Raw genomic sequence first — 20,793 nt, forward strand, 5'->3', positions numbered from 1 at the left:
TAGGTCAGTATAACTATGTCTCTTAGGGGTCTGAAAAATCCATACCCCAGAATGAAGCAGTTAAACTGACCTAAGCCTCGGTGTAGACTGTGCTAGGTCGATGGAAGAATTCTCCTGTCAACCGAGCTATTGCCTCTCAGGGAGATGGAGTACCTACACCAATGGGAGAACCCTTCCCGTCTGTGTAGGTAGTGCCTTCACTGAAGCAGCGCAGCTGCACCACTATAGTGTTTTAAGTGTAGATAAGCCCTCAGCAGGCGCTAACTGTGGAGAGAGGGAGATAGTTTGTATTTAAGATATAATCTCTTGTAGTAAAATAAAAACAATAACTTGAGAGTTTGCAGTTTTATCATAGTAGCTGTTGAGCTGATCTTCAAGATTCATACCCCATGAGAGGCAGAAAGTCAAAGCCACTAGAGAAAGTTAAAGATAGTTTAAGAATGTATAAAATGATTTAATTAAAAACATCTCCCCCTGAATATTTTTACTTTGTTTTTAAATGCAAAACTAAGCATTAGACATGCTGGACATATTTAAACTTAGCAATTTCTCATCAATCTTTGCAAAACATAGATTTAAAAATTCAGAATATTAGATGAAAAAATGCATAAAAATCTGATCTATTTACCACCACGGAAAGCAAGTACAAACCTCTTCTTATCAAAGACAAGTGGAAAACTACCAATTATTCTGCAGTATTACAAACTAAACATCCTGCTTATCCTGTTGCAGGACTACAACTCGTTCAGTTCTTCCGGATTCATGTGGCTAAGGTTATTTTTGAAACAACAAAAGTAACAATAATGGCCCGTGGATTGATTCGATATTGTAAAAGCAATGTTGACTATTACCACAGAATATTGAGCTGTTAGAGGGGCCCTGGGGGTTTCACTCTTGTGGGTCCAGAGGAGGAACAAATATCATTTTCCCCAGCCAGTACAGCTGCACTCACCCCAGCATCTTTTTTCAGTGGTGCTGTCCTGGGTAAATAAGTTATGTTCTCCTTTCCTCTGGGATATTAACTAACTAAAAGTTTGCTTTTCGTCATCAAAATGGAGTCCTTCTAAAAAAAAAAATTCTGTGAATTTCAGTTCATGCACATTCCTTGTCATGAAACATTAAAAAAAAAAATGCATCCAGCCCACTTTCAGCTGTGATCTTGTCAGATTTTACAAGCTTGTAAGGGTAAGCCCAGGTCAGTGCTTGGGTGAGAGTAAAATCTAATACCTGCAGGAAATTGTATTTCTGATTCAGTCAAGGGCCCTCTTTTCTCTGAGACAATATTGGACCAATACCCCAGCATGGTGCTAGGGTTACTGTGCTGTCTTTCAGAAGAGATATAAAACCAAGGACCTCACTACTTTTAACGGCAATACTTTGCACCTTTATGCTGCCTTTTTATACTGCGCTTACAAAAATCTTGTGGGTTTTCTGCAGCTGAACAGCAGCAATCAAGAGTATTGGGTAAAAGCAGGCAATGAAAAAAACAGCATCTGAGACTGACCAGGGACTGGAAAACCTTTTCCGTAGCCTCTCTAGGTCACTGTTAGAGGACACAGAGAAAAAGAGCTAGATATTAACCACAACTGATTAAAATAAAAGCTATCAAATGCAACTTTAAACACAGAATATTCAGAATTCTGAGTGCCTCCTTAAATACTGAAATGTAATACAGGTCTATTTTTTATCTGTGAAACCTTATTATAGAATACCCTCTCCCTTTAATATACCAGGTACTTGAGGCTGGTACTCATTTTCTTTCCTTTTGCTTCCCTGAGAATCCTTTACAGTGTGAACACATTAGCACAAGGAACAGTAGTTCAGTACTCTATTGTTCAAGGATCTTATGTTCAATAATTAAACAAAGTGACCCCTTTATGCCTATCTGACTTGTTTCAACACAAACACTGCCAGTGGTGTAATGAACAGATTAATGAGAAGACTTTTTTATTCTTGTCAAGTGAGACTTGAATGTAAGCTAAGCACTGGGACAATTTCCCAGCTGTCTTGCTATAATTTGTGCTATTTTTTTTTTTTCATTCAACAAACAAGGCTAACAGTGAATCTTCAGAATCTTGGGCAACACATTCTGGAGAACACAATACTGAGGTGAGGATAATTCAATGCAAAAAAGACATAATTATGCTCAAAACCTACAATGTTTGACTCCAGAGGTCCAGGGCAGTTCCTCCTCTCCTGCTCCATTGGACTATAAGCCATATATGAGAATACATAACACACATGCAACACATGACTCTGAAACATGGATATCTGGGCTGTTTGTCTCCCTTTTCTCTGCAGAACAACTGAATTCATCATACCAAGTTATAGATTATAAATGCTTGGCAATTTTTGTTTAGAAATTAAATCCAAAATCCAGTTTTCAATAAAAGATATGTAACTAATAAGTATTTTTTTCTTCTTCTAAATATTTGAACAACCTGAAAAAGGCCAAACCATGTTTTTTGAAATATGGTTAAAAATTATGGCTTTTAGCCACTGACCTTTCTGCACTTCTTGACACATGATGATTTATTATATGGGGGAAAGGACAGAAAAGTGGAACACCGGAGATGGACAGATAACTTCATTGGGAAAAGTATACTTAAATCCCACTCTAGAAAATGTAAACTACAAAAATAATTGGACTTATGAAGTATCCTCCTCCCAACAGATTTTTACATGGGATTCACTGATTCAGTCCTAATGGTGGCAGTACAAATGGCATCTACATAGGAAATGAATGCTGGGAGATGAGCTCAGAATTTGGGAAGTGGAATAGCTACGGTAAGCAGCATGCACATGTTGTAATAATAAAGAGGTCTGGAAACTTTTGAACATGTACCACCACAAAGCACTCTAGTATGGAAGACAAACAAAAGTCAAGTGGGAAAAAAAGGTAAATAACGACAATGTGCCTTTAGTTTTGCAATAATGAAACAGTACTTTCCGTTATGAAAAAGATAAAACTGGACTGAAATAGTCACACAGATAATTGGTGTCAAATTTCTAGGAATTGCATATGCATAAGCCATATGTTTGGTCTTATCTACAAAATAATTCCATGGATAGAATTTTCCACGGGGAAACCGAGCACTATAAAATAAGTACCATAGATTAGAATCCATTTCACAATAACAATACAAAAGAGAACTTCAAAGATCAACATTTCAGGTGATATTAATCTTGGTGATAGTCTGTTTTGTTTTTTTTTAATCATGGTACTTATTTTATCAAAAGTAAGAATCATTAACCCAAGGAATGATTCCTTCTGGCCTTTGGTTTCTTTTCTTTTTAATATGAATTCTAGACTTCTTGTCAGTAAATTCTTCTAACAAGTACACGTCTCTATTGTTCAAAACTAACAAACTCAAGCAAACTTGTCACAAATGTCTGCCCTTTAAAAAAACAAAAAAAAAAACAAAAAACAAAAAAAAACCCCAGAACCTGACTGGTTTTCATTACTGTCATACTGCGTAGAGAAAAACAGGGTTTAGTTTGAAAGCCGAAAAAATTTGCCTACATAGAGCATCTTTAAAATGACAATTACACAATCAGTGTGCATTAATTGGCTCCCATTTAAAGACAGCAAGCGTTCCCTGTGAAGATAACAACACCCCGGCTTCTCTTCCTCGATCCTCAGCCTTTTGAGACTGAGTGAGAGAGAAGAGGTTAGGAATAGCCTGTCACTGGAGGCTTTGAGCACTGAATTACTAATTCAGGCAAAATACTACATTAAAATACCATTACCCTGACCAAAGGCAACACATTCAGAGTTTAAAAGGAATTTTCACACTTGGGTAGACTATCAAATACAGTATATGCTACTTGAACAAAATTCAATTTACTTTCCCTTTGTTTCTTATTATTTTCTTTGACATTCTTACTGATCATCAAAGAAGTCTGCTGAAGTTTGAGTTTGCTACCTTTATAGTTTGTTCTACTCCTCCTGCTGGGAATCCAGCAGGCTAGTTTGGGGACCTCACAATCACTTTCAAGACAACAGTCTACAAAGGATTAGAAATTCAGTACAGGATTAGGCAGACAGACAAGCCAGGTTGCAAGGGAAAAAGCTCTTATCCAAGGACATCTTTAAGAACAGCAACAGGGATACAGAATATCTCTAGCAAAGTAAATTGTTTTGGTTTAAACATTCACTTTTTTTCCAACTCTGCGAGTCTGTCTGTCTCTCTAAAGCTGAATTTCATCCCTAATTCTCCCCATTTTCTTTTGCTATTGCAACATATGCTGCATTGTAAGAGACATCACTCATTTTTCTACGGTTCACAATAGAGAACAGTATTAGCTGTACAACTTGTGCTAAAGACAGTAATTGGAGAATTTCAGACAACCATGAACATAAAACGGTTATATTATATAAAGCTTTCTGTAACTGTTATTCTTTGAGATGTGTTGCACATGTCCATTCCAATGTAGGTCTATATGTGCTCTGAGCACAGCTGCCAGAATTTTTTCCCCTAGAGGTATCTGTCAGGTTGGGTCCGGGGTCCTCTGGTGCCGTGCGCTCATAACACTGGTATAAAGGGCCCTGCTAATCCACTCTTCCTCAGTTTCTTCTTACCAACTGACTCCGATAACAGGGGTTGGAGGTTGGGTTTTGGAATGGACATGTACAACATATCTCGAAGAACAGTTACAGAAAGCTTAATAACCATTTTTTCCTCTTCAAGTGCTTGCACATGTCCATTCCAATGTCGGTGACTCACAAGCAGTTGTACAGGAGGTGGGCTTGACGTTCAAGGACAGGCTTACTGCAAGACTGCACGGCTGCAGTTGGAGTCATTTCTAGCCTGCCGGGTGATGGCATAGCGCATTGAGAATGTTGCTGATCTGCAGATGTCCTGAATAGGAACTTGCGCTAGGAAAGCGGCCGAGGGGGCCTGTGATCTTGTGAAATAAGCAGTCATATTAGCAGGGGCCAAGAGTTTGTAACGCCCAGATGCATGAAGTAATCCAGGATGAAATGGGAAGGCCCTTCTTTCTCTCTGCAAATGCTATGAACAGCTGAGTCAATCTGTGGAATGGTTTGGTAGTTTATATACAGAAAGCCAGAGCCTGTCTAACATTCAAAGAGTGTAGGCACTGTTCCCCTCTGCTCGCATGCAGTTTAGGATAGAATACTCAGAGGAAGATTGCTTGACTGCAGTGGAATTGCGAAACCACCTTTGAGAGGAACGACAGGTGTGGATTCAGCTGAATCTTATCTTTGAAGAAGATCATACATGGGGGTTCCAACGTAAGGGCCCAGATCTCTGAAACCCTTCTGGCCGGAGAGATGGCTACTAAGAAGGCCACTTTCCAGGAGAGATGTAACAACAAGCATGTTGCTAGTGGCTCAAACGGTGGACCAGTGAGTTTTGACAGGATGAGGTTTAGATCCCAGGGAGGAATGGGTTCTCTAACCTGGGGGTATATCCTCTCCAGGTCTTTAAGAAAACAGATAACCATCTTGTGCGAAAAAATGGATCGGTTGTTGACCTTGGGATGGAAGGCTGAAATGAACCTTAAGTGAACCTTGACTGAAGAGAGGGACAGACCTTGTTGTTTCAGAAGCAGAAGGTACTCCAAAATGAGCTGTAGTGAGGACTGCATAGTTGAATTCTCTGTTGGTAGGACCAGATGGAGAACCACTTCCATTTTGCAAGGTAGGTGGCCCTGGTGGAGGATTTTCTACAGCCCAGTAGGATTCTACAGACTTGCTCCTCATGATTCAGTCATGGAGCTTCCAGGCCACCAGATGAAGAGAGCTAAGTTTCAGATAGGAGCTGCAGGGTTGGTGCATAGGAGTCAGAAAAGGGACACGCCTCTGCTTCTGGGAGCTGCTTGAAGTAAGAGCTGCCTGGAGCCTGCACCCCTGAGCCTCTCCCCACGCCCTAACCCCATTCCCCCAGCCCTGATCCCCCTCCTGCCCGCCGAACCTCTCGATCCCAGCTCGGAGCATTCCCCTACACCCCAAACTCCTCATCCCTAGCCCCACTCCAGAGCCCGCCCCCCTCCCCGCCCCCCAAACCCCTACCCCAGCCCTGATCCCCCTCCTGCCCTCCGAACTCTTTGGTCCCAGCCCAGAGCACCCTTCTACATCCCAAACTCCTCATCCACAGCCCCACCCCAGAGCCCGCCCCCCACTACTGGAGCCCTCATCCCCCCTCCCCCGCACCCTACACCCCCACCCCAGCCTGGAGTCCCCTCCCGCACCCTGAACTCCTCATTTCTGGCCCCACCCTGGAGTCCGCACCCCCTACCACAACCCAACCCCAATTTTGTGAGCATTCATGGCCCACCATACAATTTCTATTCCCAGATGTGGCCCTCTGGTCAAAAACTTTGCCCACCCCTGCTTTAACTAGTACAAAGTATATGCGCTCTGTATGCTTTGCCATAGGAGGGAGGGAGGCAGGGGTTTGCCACAGTGCCCTGACTGGGTCCATAATGGTCTTGTTGAGTGGTAGAGCAACACTAGAGGGACCTGCCGCTGACAACATATCTAGAAGTCTGTGTATTGTCTCCTTGACCACCTCTGCTTGTATACCCGAGTTTGAGGCTCCCAGCTTTACCAAGTCCTGATATGCCTTGGGTTCATCTTGCGGCGGGGAGACCCCTGCTGCCACCATTGCCTCATCTGGGAAGGAGGAGGAAGAGGCGATGACCGGCTTAGGAGCCTCTGTCACTTCCTCAGCGTCAGCCGAGGCCTGCGGGACTTCTTCCTGAAGGTTGGTGTGGATTTGGTACTGGAGTCTGGGTTGGGGTCTCTCAACGCAGTTCTGGGGGTGCCCTGCTCTCTGAAGCCACAGAGTATGATCGCCTTGAGAAGGTGCCCTGGGCCGGGGAAACCCCATGGGTTCCAAAATGGCCATTGCATAGGCACTGGTGCCCATGGACCTGGTGGCCAAGTGTTTGGCGGCACCCCTGTACTTGGGACCACAGTAGTATAGGATTGGTCCGGGGAGCAGTGCACGTGGCTGTGATGATAGGGAAAGTAAGACCACAGTTTGGACTCTGATGAAGAGAATGAACTGCAGTGAGGAGACAAAGGCGGTGCCATTCCCTTCAGTGCCAGTGATCGTCATCATGAAGAAGACTGTGCAGGTGCTGCCAAATGGGGTTTCCTCTAGAGGGCGATCACCATATAGGGCAAAGTCCAGGAGATGGCTCTCTAGCTGCTCAGCAGGTACTGGCACTGCTGAGTCTTGAACATCCAGGGACACAAATATCAGTAGGGAAAGTAGGTCCATGACCACTGCAAATACCTGTGGAGTCGACAGTACCGCGAACTGGCCAATATATTGTCCGTGTGAGGAAGATGCCAGTGTCAGCGGAGCTTGCAGTGGTACTGAAGCTGAAAGTACCTGCTGCGATGGTGGGGAGGAAGAGCGGTCTGACGTGAGTCTCGCTCTATCCCAGTCCCCCTGCCTGCTTGTCTTTGGCACCGGGGATTGGCTCTTCTCCTGGTGCTTCTGGTGTTTCTTCTAAGGCACCGAAGAAGAAGAATGGTGCCCGGACTCTCAACTGGTGAGAAGAGCACCCAGCACCGAAGCTGAGGTGCTTGATGCTGAGTCTGAGCATGGCTCCAAAGCAAGGCTTAGGGCTGCCTCCATGAGAAGCACCTTCACCTCGCTTCCCGGTCCTTCTTGGTGCAGGGTTTGAAGTCTCTGCAAACCTGGCAGTGGTCTTTTCTGTGAGATTTCCCTAAGCACCTGAGGCAACTCAAATACGGGTCACTCAATGGCACTGACTTGCCACAGGAAGCTTGAAGCAGGGCTTGAAGCCTGGCAACCAACGCATGCCCCAGCACCGAAATGTGAACAGCCTTGCTGACTAAGTGCACAGGCATTCAAAACTATCTATTAAAAATTATTAAACTATTAGAATTAACTACTAACTACTACAGTACAATAACTTTACACTAAGAGGTAGGAAAAAGTCACTAGGAGAAATTCCCTGCCCAGAAGTTCCAGAAACCATCACAGGTGGTAAGAAGGAACTGAGGGAGAGTGGGGTCGCCAGCATTATGAGCACATGTATACACCTACACTGAAATGGACATGTGCAAGCACTCAAAGAAAACCCTGCATTTTGCGCATGTGTTCTCTCTCTCTCTGTGTGTATATATACACACACACACACAGAGATTGTGATAGGGTGCTGGGCAAAGGGTTGCAGATTCAGCCCTCTGTCATGCCCACTCCTCATTAGAGGAACGAATTAGAGTGGGCTGGAGGTAACCTGGCCCTTATTGGGGACAGCAGGAGTAAAGGGAAAAGGCAGGGAATGGAAGCAGGGAGATAGCTCTCCCCTCCCACCTGCCTGCAGACGGTGAAGAGTGACTTGTACACGGTGAAATGGTGGTGGAAACAAGCCTGAGAATAAAGTGCACCAGTGATTACTAAACCCAGGCTCTCCCAGTAACTTTGTGAACCTAGCAGAGGCAGAAGCAAAGGGGGCCCTACCAGGCTCTGCTACACGTGGGGGCTCGTCCGGGATCTCCTGTGCCAAAGCAAGTGTTTGGCAGCCCAGAGATGGAGGAGACTCTGCAATAGCTGGTCAAGCAGCAGGAGGAGGTGCAGAAGGCAATGCAATGTTTTCAACAAGTCCACCATCTGGAGAGACAGGCCTTGCTCACCTGGCAGACAGAACAGCAGAAGAGCCTGCAGGACTTCATTTGGGAGCAGGCTGGCATTCAACAACAGCACCTGCAGAAAGTGGTGAATCCCACGGCAGGGGATGGTGCTTGGGCGCCAGGCCAAGGACTATGTAAAATGGGCCCGACAGATGATGCCAACACCTTCCTAGCTGCTGGAGCTGGACGGAACAGGACAACCTGGGCCGGGCAACTGGCTCCCTACATAGCTGGCAAAGCCCAAGCAGCCTACATGGCCCTAAGTGAAGGGCAGGCCAGAAATTATGAAGTAGTGAAGGCAGCCATCCTGGATTGGGTGGGGCTGTCCGCGAAGTACCAGCAGAAGTTCCGGGCAGCGAGGTGAACGGCGGGTTTGCGGCCCCGGGCATTCACCCAAAAGTTAATGGACTGGGCCACCCGCTGGCTGAGGTTGGACACCCAGACTGTGGGGGAGATCACAGACAAGCTCGTCATAGAGCAGTTCTTACAGGGCCTTCCCGAGAACATAAAGGTGTGGGTGAGGAGGCACCAACCGAATATGGTCGAGGCAGTTGTGAAATGTACAGAGGAGTAGATGGAGGCATCCTTTCCCAGGAAGGAAGGATGGCCAAGCAGGGATGTGGAGACCAGGAGAAGGCCCAGAGAAACCCCGCCTGGGAAGGGCCTGAGAATGAACGGGAGGACATGTGAGGGGCTCTCCTGGGGTCCTGACCGGTGGTCTGCTTGCAGTGCGGACAACTGGAACACAAGAAGGGGGACTGCCCGCACATGAATTGTGGATGGGCGGAGTTGTGTGGCTGGGCAAACACTGGAGGGCAGGGAAAGGAGCAGAAGCTGTCCACCATTCCAGTGATGGTGGGGAGGAAACTCCAGCAAGGGCTGGTGGACTCAGCCTCAGCCTGCTCCCTAGTACAAAGGAAGCTGGTGAGGGTGCACTGGTAGATTCCCAGGGCGAAGATGGATATAGAATGTGTCCACAGGGATAGGAGGCAATACACTATGGCCCAGGTGCCCCTTGAGGTTTGGGGCAGGTTTAAGTGGCAACGGGTTGGGGTAGTAAAGAGCCTATCCCATGGTAGCGGGTATGGACTGGGACCCCTTCCCAAAAGGGAAGGTGGGCAGAGGGAGAAGCACAAGACAGGGAAAAGGAGAGATTCCCCTAAGAAGGGGCTAGAAACCCCCGAGCAGAAAACCTCTAGAGAACAGAGCACGAGAAGGAGAGGGAAGCTATGGGCAAGACATCCACCCTAGGGCCCTTGACTGGAGAGCAAGACCCGGTGGAGGCACTTATTAGCAGACCCCCAAAGGAAGAGACGCTGGCTCTGTTGGACAAGCGTGGGGGACAGGAAGCCCTGAGTGTCCAGGAGGGGGCCAGGACCAACCCCGAACCCTGATGGAAAGGAAGGGGGGGAAAACAGGGTAACACCCAAGGGGCTGTGAATCGTGCGAGGACCTGTGGGTCACGGTGGAGCTGTGGGGCCATCCACCCCCATACAACGTAGTTTCTGTGGGTGGGGGATGAAGGAAACCCACATGGAAAGCCCTGGTATTGACCTGAAAGAGGGGAAAAGACCTCCCCATAGAGGGCTCCCCCCTCCCCCAGGAGAGGAAGGAGAGGACATGGAGGTGTGAACCTGGCGGTTCGAGAAGGGGAGGAGGTGTGTGACAGAGTGCTGGGCAAAGGGTTGCAGATTCAGCCTGTCATGTCCGCTCCTTGTTAAGGGAACAAATTAGAGTGGGCTGGAGGTAACCTGGCCCTAACTGGGGAGAGCAGGAGGAAAGGGAAAAGGCAGGGAATGGAAGCAGGGAGGTAGCTCTCCCCTCCTTCCTGCCTGCCTCCGAGTGACTTTGTGAAGCTAGCAGAGGCAGAAGCCAAGGGGGCCCCACCATGCTCTGCTACAGGGATTTACTTATTTTTAAATATAAATGCTCTTTCAGAATGAGAACTGATATGCCAAGTTTCAACTGAAAGTAAATATTTACATGTAGTTAATAATATAATACACCCTCGCTATAACACCCACTGGAATCCAAGTCTTTTGTTCGTTATAGCCAGGGATTCATTAGACTGAAAAAAAAAAACAATCAAAATGAATGATAAATTACTGGAGTAAGTTAATGAAGTTGCCTTGGATAAAGGCTTTATCATTATTAATTAATTAAGCTAACAATAACCATTTGTGACATGCATCCAGTAATTTGTATTAATTCACTGAAGAACACAGCACAAAAAAACTCAAATCTCAAATTGAAATGGAACATTCAAAACCAGTCAAATATGAAAAATTTAAAAGTGCATCAACAAATTTTCAGTTTTGTTTCAATTCAAAAAATAAGAATGCCAAATGTTGATTTAAGTCTCAGTTCTAAAAAATTAATTAATTTTGCTTTCCTGCACCGGTTGCATGGAAGCCGGTTGCATGGAAGCCAACATCAGCATTTGATGGAGTTGCAGGATTTTTACTGCCTCAACATCCTGTGTTTACATCAATGCAAAAGCAGTCTCTAACTGCGTTATTGCCTCAGATGCAAGTGGGGCAGGGGATGCTGGTTAGTCTGCCTCATCGATTTCATTTTCTTAGGCATCTGACCTCCCAAACACGTTGTTAATGATGTCTTCATCTGTCAGCATGATGGTAACTGCACACTCATCATCCATGTGAAGCCAGTCATTCACAACAGCTTCAGGATTCTCCACTCCATTTGGCAAATGAAGCGTCTGGACATCCAACAGAAGTTGCTCATTGTTGTCATTTTCTAGTTGGAGCACTTCTGCATCATGATTGACAGTTGGCAGGGAGGACCTTAATGTCTTGTTCCAAATGTTTATGAAATTTCCTGAATGAATATCGGACCACGTGTCAGCTGCAAGATATATCAAATCTTTCAGAGTGAAGGATGTCAAAAAAGTCAGATAGCTTATATTCCTTGTGACTAGGATTTCTCTCAGTAGCCTTTTTCTATACTGCTAATTGAATGCTGCAATTATCCCACCATCCATCAGCTCGATTTTTGACGTTGTGTTTTTAGGTAAGTAGACAATTTTTCTGGCAGATGTCACTAACTGGTGTGCAGGGAGTGCGCTGGGCAGTTGTCCAGGAGTAACAGGACTCTTCCATCTTAATGCACTCAACGTTGACGTTTCTTAACAGTAGGGACATAGTCCTCAATATACCATGGATTAAACATTTCCCATCATTCAGGCTTTTCTGAGTTCTTGTAATTCACTGGAAGTGACTTCATATTAACGTGATGAAAGCATCGTGGCTGTCACGACTTTCCAATGAAAAGTGGGATAATTTTGGAACTTCCACATTTGCATGTTAACAGAACAGAAACATCACCCTTTCCTTCAGAATTCTATATCCCTGCACCATATCTGTTCTCTGGGACAATGTCCTGTCAGGCACACATGTCCAAAACAACCCTGTTTCATCGGCATTGTATATCTCATGGGTTCTCAAACTGGGGTCACGAGGTTATTACATGGGGGGTTGTGAGCTGTCAGCCTCAACCCCAAGCCCCGCTTTGCATCCAGCATTTATAATGGTGTTAAATATATAAAAAAGTGTTTTTAATTTATAAAGGGGGGTCGCACTCAAAGGTTCACTCGCTATGTGAAAGGGGTCACCAATACAAAGGTTTGAGAACCACTGGTATATCTGCTCAAGCATATAACCTCCTTCTAACAAAAGTTGCTTTAGCTTTGGGAGAAAGCTGTCTACAGCCTCATCATCACATGAACAGGACTCACCAACAATTTTCAGTTTCTGAATGCCATGCCTTTTTTGAAATCCCTGCAATTTTTTTTAAAATTAAAGATAATTCAAGGGTTTTTCAGCTCTCCTGTGACTGTTTGCAAAAGAGAACTTGACTAAATGACTGAGTATGCAGGAAAGATAGTGAACATGATTGTACACAATGTCAAATACAAAATAAATTAACCGGAAAAAAAAACCAGAAAAAATATTGCCCCTTCCCCCGTATTTAACTTTTTCCATGTATATTGATGTTAGGAGTTATTTGTATCTATAGTAGGTACAAACATTTCAGACAGAAAGGAGATTTTTCAAGTTGATGGTGTTTCTTTAAATGTTATTAACTCCATTGGATTGTACTGTTTTTGTATCCACTGTGCTTTTGTAAGTTTGAGCTTTAGGGCAGAGACCTTTATTTGTTTAGCACAGATCATTATCAGGGGAGCTGATAGAACTGTCTATACTTAATGTTGCCCAACACTTCCCATTACATGACCTTTTTTTAGTTGATTATACCATTGCCAAACTTAAAATTATTCAGCCTGATATTTTCCATGCCAGGTGTCAGCTTCAGGTTGATGATTTCTTCTGGAAACTTTCAGCAAAAAAGGTTCAGCAGTTTCTGAGCATGAGAGTAGTGAAAAATACCCTGTTTAGCCCATGTTAAAACAATAAATCCATTCTTTGAGAACTTCTAGCACTTCTGTCCTTTGCATCTCGGGCTTGAAATTGAGTGAGAGGGGTGCCATGGAAGTGCCATTTGCTATTTCCATGTTAAAAAAAAAATTCCAAATTTGGCCAAGCTATAAACTTTTTTAAAGCCTCACTTCAAACATGTTCACTAGAAACTTTGTTCAAGTTTGACAGCTAATATATCTGAAGATTCTGCTTGCTCTGACCATGGTCTTGCACAGTAGTAGTTCTTTCCTTGCAATTGCTCTTTCTGGCTGCTGTAGGGCTGCGTGGTGGCACGCACAGAGAATGAGAGCAGAGAGACTGCTTCTTCTGTGCTCTCAGTCTCTCAATGCTTCCCTTGATGGTGATCAAGCAACATGGAGGATGATGCAGCCTGTCATGAATGCAGAGGGAACAAAAGCCAGGCCTGGGAGTAAAGTTGCCAATTTGGTTGGATGTAGTCCTGGAGGTTTCATCACGTCATATAATCTTTAATTAATCCTGGTGGGTTGGTAACCCTAGCTGAGAGCAACAGGTTGGTGGCAGAGGGAGTAGATTGGGATGAGGTACCTGGGGAAGGAAGGGGGGTGGGTAGGTGATAGGGAAAATGGTAGCAGATGGGGGGGGAGAGACTGGGACTGAGAGCCAGCAGGGAACTGGGAGTTATGAGTGGGGGGAGGAAGGAGACTGAAATCAGATGCAGAACTGGGGGCACTGGATGAAACTGACTGGGAGTGGCTGTGTCCAAGGGGTGAAAACTGGAATGAGGAGCAAGGAGCAGGACACAGGTCTGGGAGAGGGACAGACTTGAATGGTTTAAGAAAAACAGTATGTGATCATGTAATTAAAGACTATCATAATGCATATGCACAAGGGGAGAAAATTAAGGTTGCAAGAGCTTGACCTAGCAACCTTAATATTCTTTCAATGTAGTTTTAAAAATGTAATTTTGGTAGAACAGTAGTTACACTGTAGTTAAAGTTGTGCTACAAAGTTCAGATTTAATAGAAATTTTCAATCTTTATTTCGTAAAAATTGCAGTGAAATGGCAAAAACCTTAACAGAATATAAACTTTGAGCACTATTTAAATTTTTTATGGTGATTTGATGAAAAATGAATTGATATAGAAAGAATAATAAAAGTTCAAAAATCACCCTTTTTTTTCCACTGGATTGTTCTCACTTTCACCCCTTTTAGAGGAAATACCACACACTGGGACTCATCCTTTGGCCACTATGTTGCTCCTCATGTGCTCATTCCAAGAATATCATTTATACATTTTTACCTATCACAGAAAATATGTGAGCCAAGGTGAATCTACCAAATTTTAATTTGATGACAAATTTGCTGTAGCATGAATGCTTGCACCCTCTCTCTCTCTCTCTCACACACACACAAGTTTCCTGAGCTACAAAAGAGGAGACCAGAAGTTCAGATCTCACTTCTTCTAAATGCTATTCTCATGCAATTCACTACCCTTATTACTGACTACAGCCATAAACTCTTATCTAGAAGACAGGGAAGAGATGCTGATCTCCCTTCCACACCCTTTTTCAAAAATAAATTAGCAAAGATATTATGCAAGATCACCGAAGGCAGAAAACCCAGGTCTCTAAAATGACAGTAACCAATCTAATCCACTACACTAATCTGCCTTTTAGAGGGACTAAACCAGTTTTAGTTATTCTTTCACTAAACATTATAAATCACATCCTCTATCCCAGAGCCAGGCATAGACTCCAGGATTCCTGATCACCAGTATTCTTCTGTTGACTAGTAAACAGTTATGTAACTCACTGTAAAAGTGTGTATGAAATCCCCCTACTGTGTTAGGTCTAGAAAGGGTCTAGCAATTACTTGTGTAGCTCAAACAGTAAGGGCCTAAGATAGGGATGTGTAGGTCAAGGAATTCAAACCCTACTGCTGATTTATGTGGCGGGATGGTATGGTTGCATGTGATTCACACAGTGAAAAGGCCACTTTCAAACAGGGGTTGTAATTAAGAACCATCACATGACACGAGCAACATTAAGGCAAAATACTTTCTCAAATGCACGGATTATGGGACAGTCAAATGTGCTGATCTGTTGATATAATTGTTATAAAAACATATGAAGTCACTATCAAGGTGTTGCATTATAGGGTAAATTAGATTAAGCTGTGTATGGCGTATGTGTATCTGTTGGAGCTAGAAATGAAAGCCTATGGAACATTGGAGTGTATTATTGACAGTGTGTAGGCAAAAAGGTAGAAAGGAATGTACCAGTCTATCCCTTTCTTATTTCCATGTGTGACAGATTGTGGATATATCTTTATCAACTTGTAAACTTCAATTTGTTTTGTGAATCCTATTTTGGTTCAGAGGCTCTACTTTGTACTGTAACCTCCCTTGTGTATCCATTTTGTAGCCGGATGTAATGGGGTTTACAAACCCCACAATAGGCCTGAAGGGGTTAAAAGGCAATACTGGGCCCAAGTAGACCTGCTCCTCCAGGCCTGCTGAGCATGCTCCTACTGGAGAAGTGGGTTGAAAGGAGCTGAGAAGCCCATGCAAATGGTGATGGGAAGGAGGATGACTCCTCTGGGAAGCCAGACAAAAGACTGCCTGAGAGGGCACATAGATCGGGTAAGGCTCATAGACAGTGCCTTCTCCAACCACCACTCCCTTTGAGGTCCTGCAGAGCCTTGCTCCTTTGGTCTCTTTATTAACTGATTGACTGGTTCTAGAGGCCATGCCCCAAACTGAAGGGACATATAGGTAGGAAGTAGCTCAGGGCAGTGGACTTAGACTTGCTGCAGGGAGGATCCTGGTCTGGGACCCAGTGGAGTGGGAGGGCCTGGGTCTGGATCCTCCTACCACACCACTTTAAGGTCTGTTGCCCAGATGTGGGTGGAAACCAGGAGATTTCCAGCTTAGAGTCAGGAACCAGGCATCTATACTATCCTGAAAGAGATGCAAGGGGCTGGAGGGCCAATGGCATACCTGCTAGGCTGTCTGGTCTTCCAAGTGACCTATCACACAGGGGCTTGAGACCTTTGTCTGAGAAGCTATGACAGAACAATCAAGGGTCAACAACATAATGACTATTCCCTACTGGGTTTTCTATGGGTAGGGGCCCTGACTCTCAGCCCAGAAGCTGATAGGGGACATGGAGCCTGAAACTTTCCTAGGAAGAAGCACATGGGTAAATGGAGGACACAGGCTGTTTTAAAAGGGTGTTTTTCTAAGCCAGAGGCCAGACCACAATGACTGGCAAGACCACTGGGCTAAGGAGGGCAGAAAGGGCTACCAAGCCTAAGGATGCAGACCAAGCCTCAGACTCATAGGAGGGCATAAGGTCAGGCTTGGGGAGTGTGCTCAGGATTTTGTTGTTTTTCAAAGATCTGTAACTCTCCAGCATGTACTTTATTAAGAAGCAAGTGGTTAAGAAATTCTTTTGCTAGGCCAGTGTTCCTTGCTTTCCTGTACCTGAAGGGCTAACTGAGAAATCAGAGCTCCCACAGCCTGAAGGGATTGTGGGGGAAAGCATCTAATCAAGTGGGAGCTTGGGAGTGTTGTCAGACACAGGGTCTGTTTGTGGGAGTTTGCTGGAGAGACCCAGAGCTAGAAAAGTGATCAGTCACTACCCTGAATAAAGGGCTCTTAGAAACTTAAGAGCCCAGAATTTGGGACCCATTACAATAGACTGTGTCCATCCAGAAAGGTAGCTGGGCCAGGTTAAGACACCTTGCTTGTCAGGTTTTGGGTAGACAGAGTGTGTCCTACTGCAACCTTAACTGTAACTAAACATTGTTTTTGTTTGCTAATAAATATTACATTGCCAAACCAGTCTGGAAAAATGTGGAACTGGCTTGATCGGCAGCATCCACAAAAGTTGGTTTTGGTTTGAAAGAATGTCTCTTCATCTACACTTGAAGTCTCCACTCCCCAAAATCACATTTGTTGGGGTCTAGTCTCAGTTATTTGCAAGTTATAGGTATAATTCCAACCAGTGTTAGTGAGACGTAATCATGTAAATCTCACACAGATCAATGGGATAATAGTTTGCTTAGTTTCTCCCATGGGCAAATAAGTGGAAAAAAATTAAACTCACTTGCAGGAAACTTTTGTTCGATCAGCCACCATCGTCCATTGCTGCTGATTAGTGGAAACCTCAATGTAGTAACTATAGCTCCGATCATCACAGTCCCAGAGAAGTAACCTGGATAGGGAGAAATAGAATATAGAAGTGATCAGTAAAATTACCACTAAACCAAGCTGCTCATTATTTTTTTTTCAGTCTTTTCTATCTTCTCCTTAATCCTTATTTAGCTAAACTCTTTGGTCTACAATGTGCCTCTAACAATCAGTGTTCCCTGTTGATACCCTTTTCCTTTCGCACATTATTTCGGGTATTCCTCTGAGTCCCAACTATTCACACTACTTTACGTTAACGCCAACAATCAATCTATAATATATTCCCTTTAGTCATTCTACAATATTCATACAGTTTATTTTTAATTTATTTACTAATCTATATATACTCTATTTCAATTGCCAGGTGGAACTGCCAGTGTATCACTGACTTGAAGATCTGTTTGGATAATGTGGCTGTGTACAGAAAGCACAGCTCAAGGGCTAGAAATAAAATAAAGCAGATCCTGATTGTGTGGAATACTGTCTTCTTGCATATATTCTCTTATTGTGGTGCAAACACAAGGATTACTCACTAACAGAGAACTCAAGGCCTGCATATGAAATGGGAATTTCTCATCTCTATGGATCAAATTGGCAAAGAAAGAAAAAGTAAAACTGGCCTATTCAGGTCAGGTCAGGTCTTAAGAAGGACCCCTTCCTCTACTCATACTACCTAATGAGTGTGCTGTCCTTCAGGAAACACATTAAATGCATTGTTAAGGAGCTCCCTTCACCTTATCTTGGTTTTCCTGCAGTGTCCAGGACACAAGGCACCAGGAATATGGTTTAACTGAGCTCCAACTTTATCAAGTGAGACATCTGGGAACTATACGGCAATAGCTTGTCCAGAGCAGGTCATCCTTCCATTGTAACCTGTGCCACCTGGAGGGAGGTGGCCTTCAGCCTCCTACTCCTAAAAGTGTCATATGCTACCTCTGTGATTATTTGTACTGCATTTATGCCTCCTACTCCTCTGTTTCATCTGCTGTAGGGCTGTTGTCAGCTTCCGTTAACCTGTCTCGGAACCATTTCTGGGACTCCACTGCCCTTCCCTCCCAATATGAGGTTTAAAGGAGTGGGAAAGAGAGGGTCGTCTCCTCACTGTACCAAACATTAGAAGCCCCATCCCCATTTCCCACCTTCTTTATGAGATGTGGCTTCCTATTTCTCTTCTAGGTCTGGTTTATTAGGTAACTGAACCCCATGCTCAACAATTACCTGCACTGGGCACCTATGAAAAAAAATAATTTTACAATCTAACCTACCTACTAGGTCCCTGGGCTGTTCACAGGGAGATGAAACCACACCCATCTCAGCCCAATCTGGCAGTGAGATAAATTCTTTTCCAGCACTAAAAAGGCAACTAGCATGATGTCTACAACAAGGTCCACAAGCCCAGTCCTACCATAATGCCAAGGGGGGTGAGGGGGTGGAGCAGGAGCCCCCCCACCCCGCTGCAGAATGGTACCCTCAGACAGGAGGAAAGATTTATAGACCTTCCCCGTGGGTGCATGGGAGTCAGTAGGCCTATGCTGAACCCTTGTCCAACCAATGAGCCACAGAGCTCCGCCTCCTTCACTCTTCAAGCCTGAAGGAGCAGAGGGCGTGTATGCAATCCTTGAAGGAGCCAAGGGTTTTCTTTCCCCTGATATTCCAGACAAAATTTTCCCAAGTCTTGAGGTGGAGTCTATGCTACAGGGACTAGTACACCATAGCTATGGCGCCATAGCAATGTCAGCATAATCCTGTAGTGTAGATGCAGGCTACAGGAATGGAAAGGGTTTTTCCATTGCTGTTGGAACACCACCTCCCCAAACAAAGGTACTGAGGCTGCTGAAAGCATTCTTTCATTGACCTACCTGCGTCTGCATTGGGGATTAGATCGCCATAGCTATGGCCCTTGGAGTGTGCTTTTTTTCACAGCCCAAGTACTGTAACTATGTTAACCTAAATTTTAAGTGTAGACCAGGCCTGAGGCTTGGGGGTGGTGGGAGGGAATCTCATTACATATTTTTCTTTAGAAGCAGTGAAGCATTTTTAAAAATTGATTAATAGATGTGATTTTGTTTATATCTTACATAAGTGCCTGGGCTGGCTGTATACCATTGATTAGCAGGGGTTTGGTTTACAACTAATTGCTTTCTTTGCTGTTGTTTTGATACAAAACTCAATAGCAAGTATGTTTTCAAAACTCTTATCTTTGCTGCTTGAGTTAGGAGTGACTGTAGACAAACTCAACAAACTGCACTTCCCTTTCTTCAAAATAATTGCTCTCTCTTCAGTCTGTGAACCAAGTTTTTAAATGGTAATATTCTAATTAGAAAGCCTGCATTATGCATGTTATGGCAAACTAGATTATGCTGAATGTGGTTTTTTTTATCTTCTATTCATTTCCTTAAGGGATTAATTCTCTATCAGATTAAGAGTTACAAAGATTGAAGTCCTTTGCTTATTCACTGAACTGGGTGCCCTTTAAAAGCTCACAGAAAGTGCCTGCTCCATATTGTTTATGCAGTATGCCTAAATTTGTGCAATACACTAGTGTAAATATTTCAGCCTTTGTGATAATTTGGCTAGCAGATTCTTGTCAGCAAATGTTGCTAACACTAAGGCTGGTGCACACTAGGAACTTATGTTGGTATAACTCTGTGGAAAATCCATACCCCTGAGCAACACAGTTATACTGACCTAATCCCTGGTGTAGACAGTGCTATGTTGACAGATCGCTTCTCCTGTTAACGTAGCTACTGCCTCTCTGGGATGTGAAGTACCTATACAGAAGGGAGAAGCTCTCCTGTTGGCACAGATAGTGTCTTCACTAAGCACTACAGTGTCACAGCTGCACTGGTGTAAGTGCAGACAAGCCCTAACTGTAATGAACATTTGGTATATTTTGATTGCACCTGCTGTCTGCTATGAAATCTAGTGGGACCTGTTCCTACCACAATAATCAGAGCACAACTAACCAATCAAAAACAGCTAGAACTACATTGACCATCTAAATCACTATAAGTAGAGCTAAACATACAAGTAAAAAGAAAACTGTGGAATCTAGTTAGCACAATTAACAAAAGGGGCTAGTCAGGGTTCTTTCCTCAACTATGCACAGGAAACCCTTTTCAAACTACAGTGGGTAAGGATTGTTGCCTGTAATGAAAATATCAAGAAACATCCAAACTGAGCCAGCTAAATTCTAAAAGAAAATAAACTTGGTCACATTTAAACACTTTTCCAGGAGCAAACTATCAAGCTTGTGTGTCTTTAAGGATCTCTTACCAGAATGCTTAAGTCTCATATAATTTCACTCTCCCCAGTGAGACAATCTTTCTTGCTTTCAGTTGCTACCTCTGCTGTGACAAAAATTACTGTTTAAAAATTATTCCACTCTTCAGAGTTAAACAATGCTGCTGGTAGAGAGGTGAAAATGACCTAGCTGGGAGCTGAACAAAGAGCCCTTTTTCTTATGGGAAAATGCTGTCCATAGCTAAGCCTGCCTTGCTTTAGGAATTCATTTACTAGGAATATATGGGTCCAATCCCTGACC

At 44.0% G+C, this 20,793-nt stretch overlaps 1 protein-coding gene across 4 annotated transcripts in view; it reads right to left on the reverse strand.

The window, feature by feature from the left end:
* BTBD9 (BTB domain containing 9) overlaps window positions 1-20,793 on the reverse strand; it is a 300,205-nt gene that overhangs the window by 65,716 nt on the left and 213,696 nt on the right. For all 4 annotated transcript variants that reach the window (XR_012158194.2, XM_073338551.2, XM_073338552.2 and 1 more), the window contains exon 9: window positions 17,167-17,274. Coding sequence is in view for 3 of the 4 variants with exons in the window: in XM_073338551.2 (XP_073194652.1) it covers window positions 17,167-17,274 (108 nt within the window). In the remaining variant the exon portion in view is untranslated. The remainder of the gene's footprint in view (window positions 1-17,166; window positions 17,275-20,793) is intronic.

Source organism: Lepidochelys kempii, chromosome 3 (genome assembly GCF_965140285.1).
Source record: "Lepidochelys kempii isolate rLepKem1 chromosome 3, rLepKem1.hap1, whole genome shotgun sequence".
Lineage (NCBI taxonomy): Eukaryota > Metazoa > Chordata > Testudines > Cheloniidae > Lepidochelys > Lepidochelys kempii.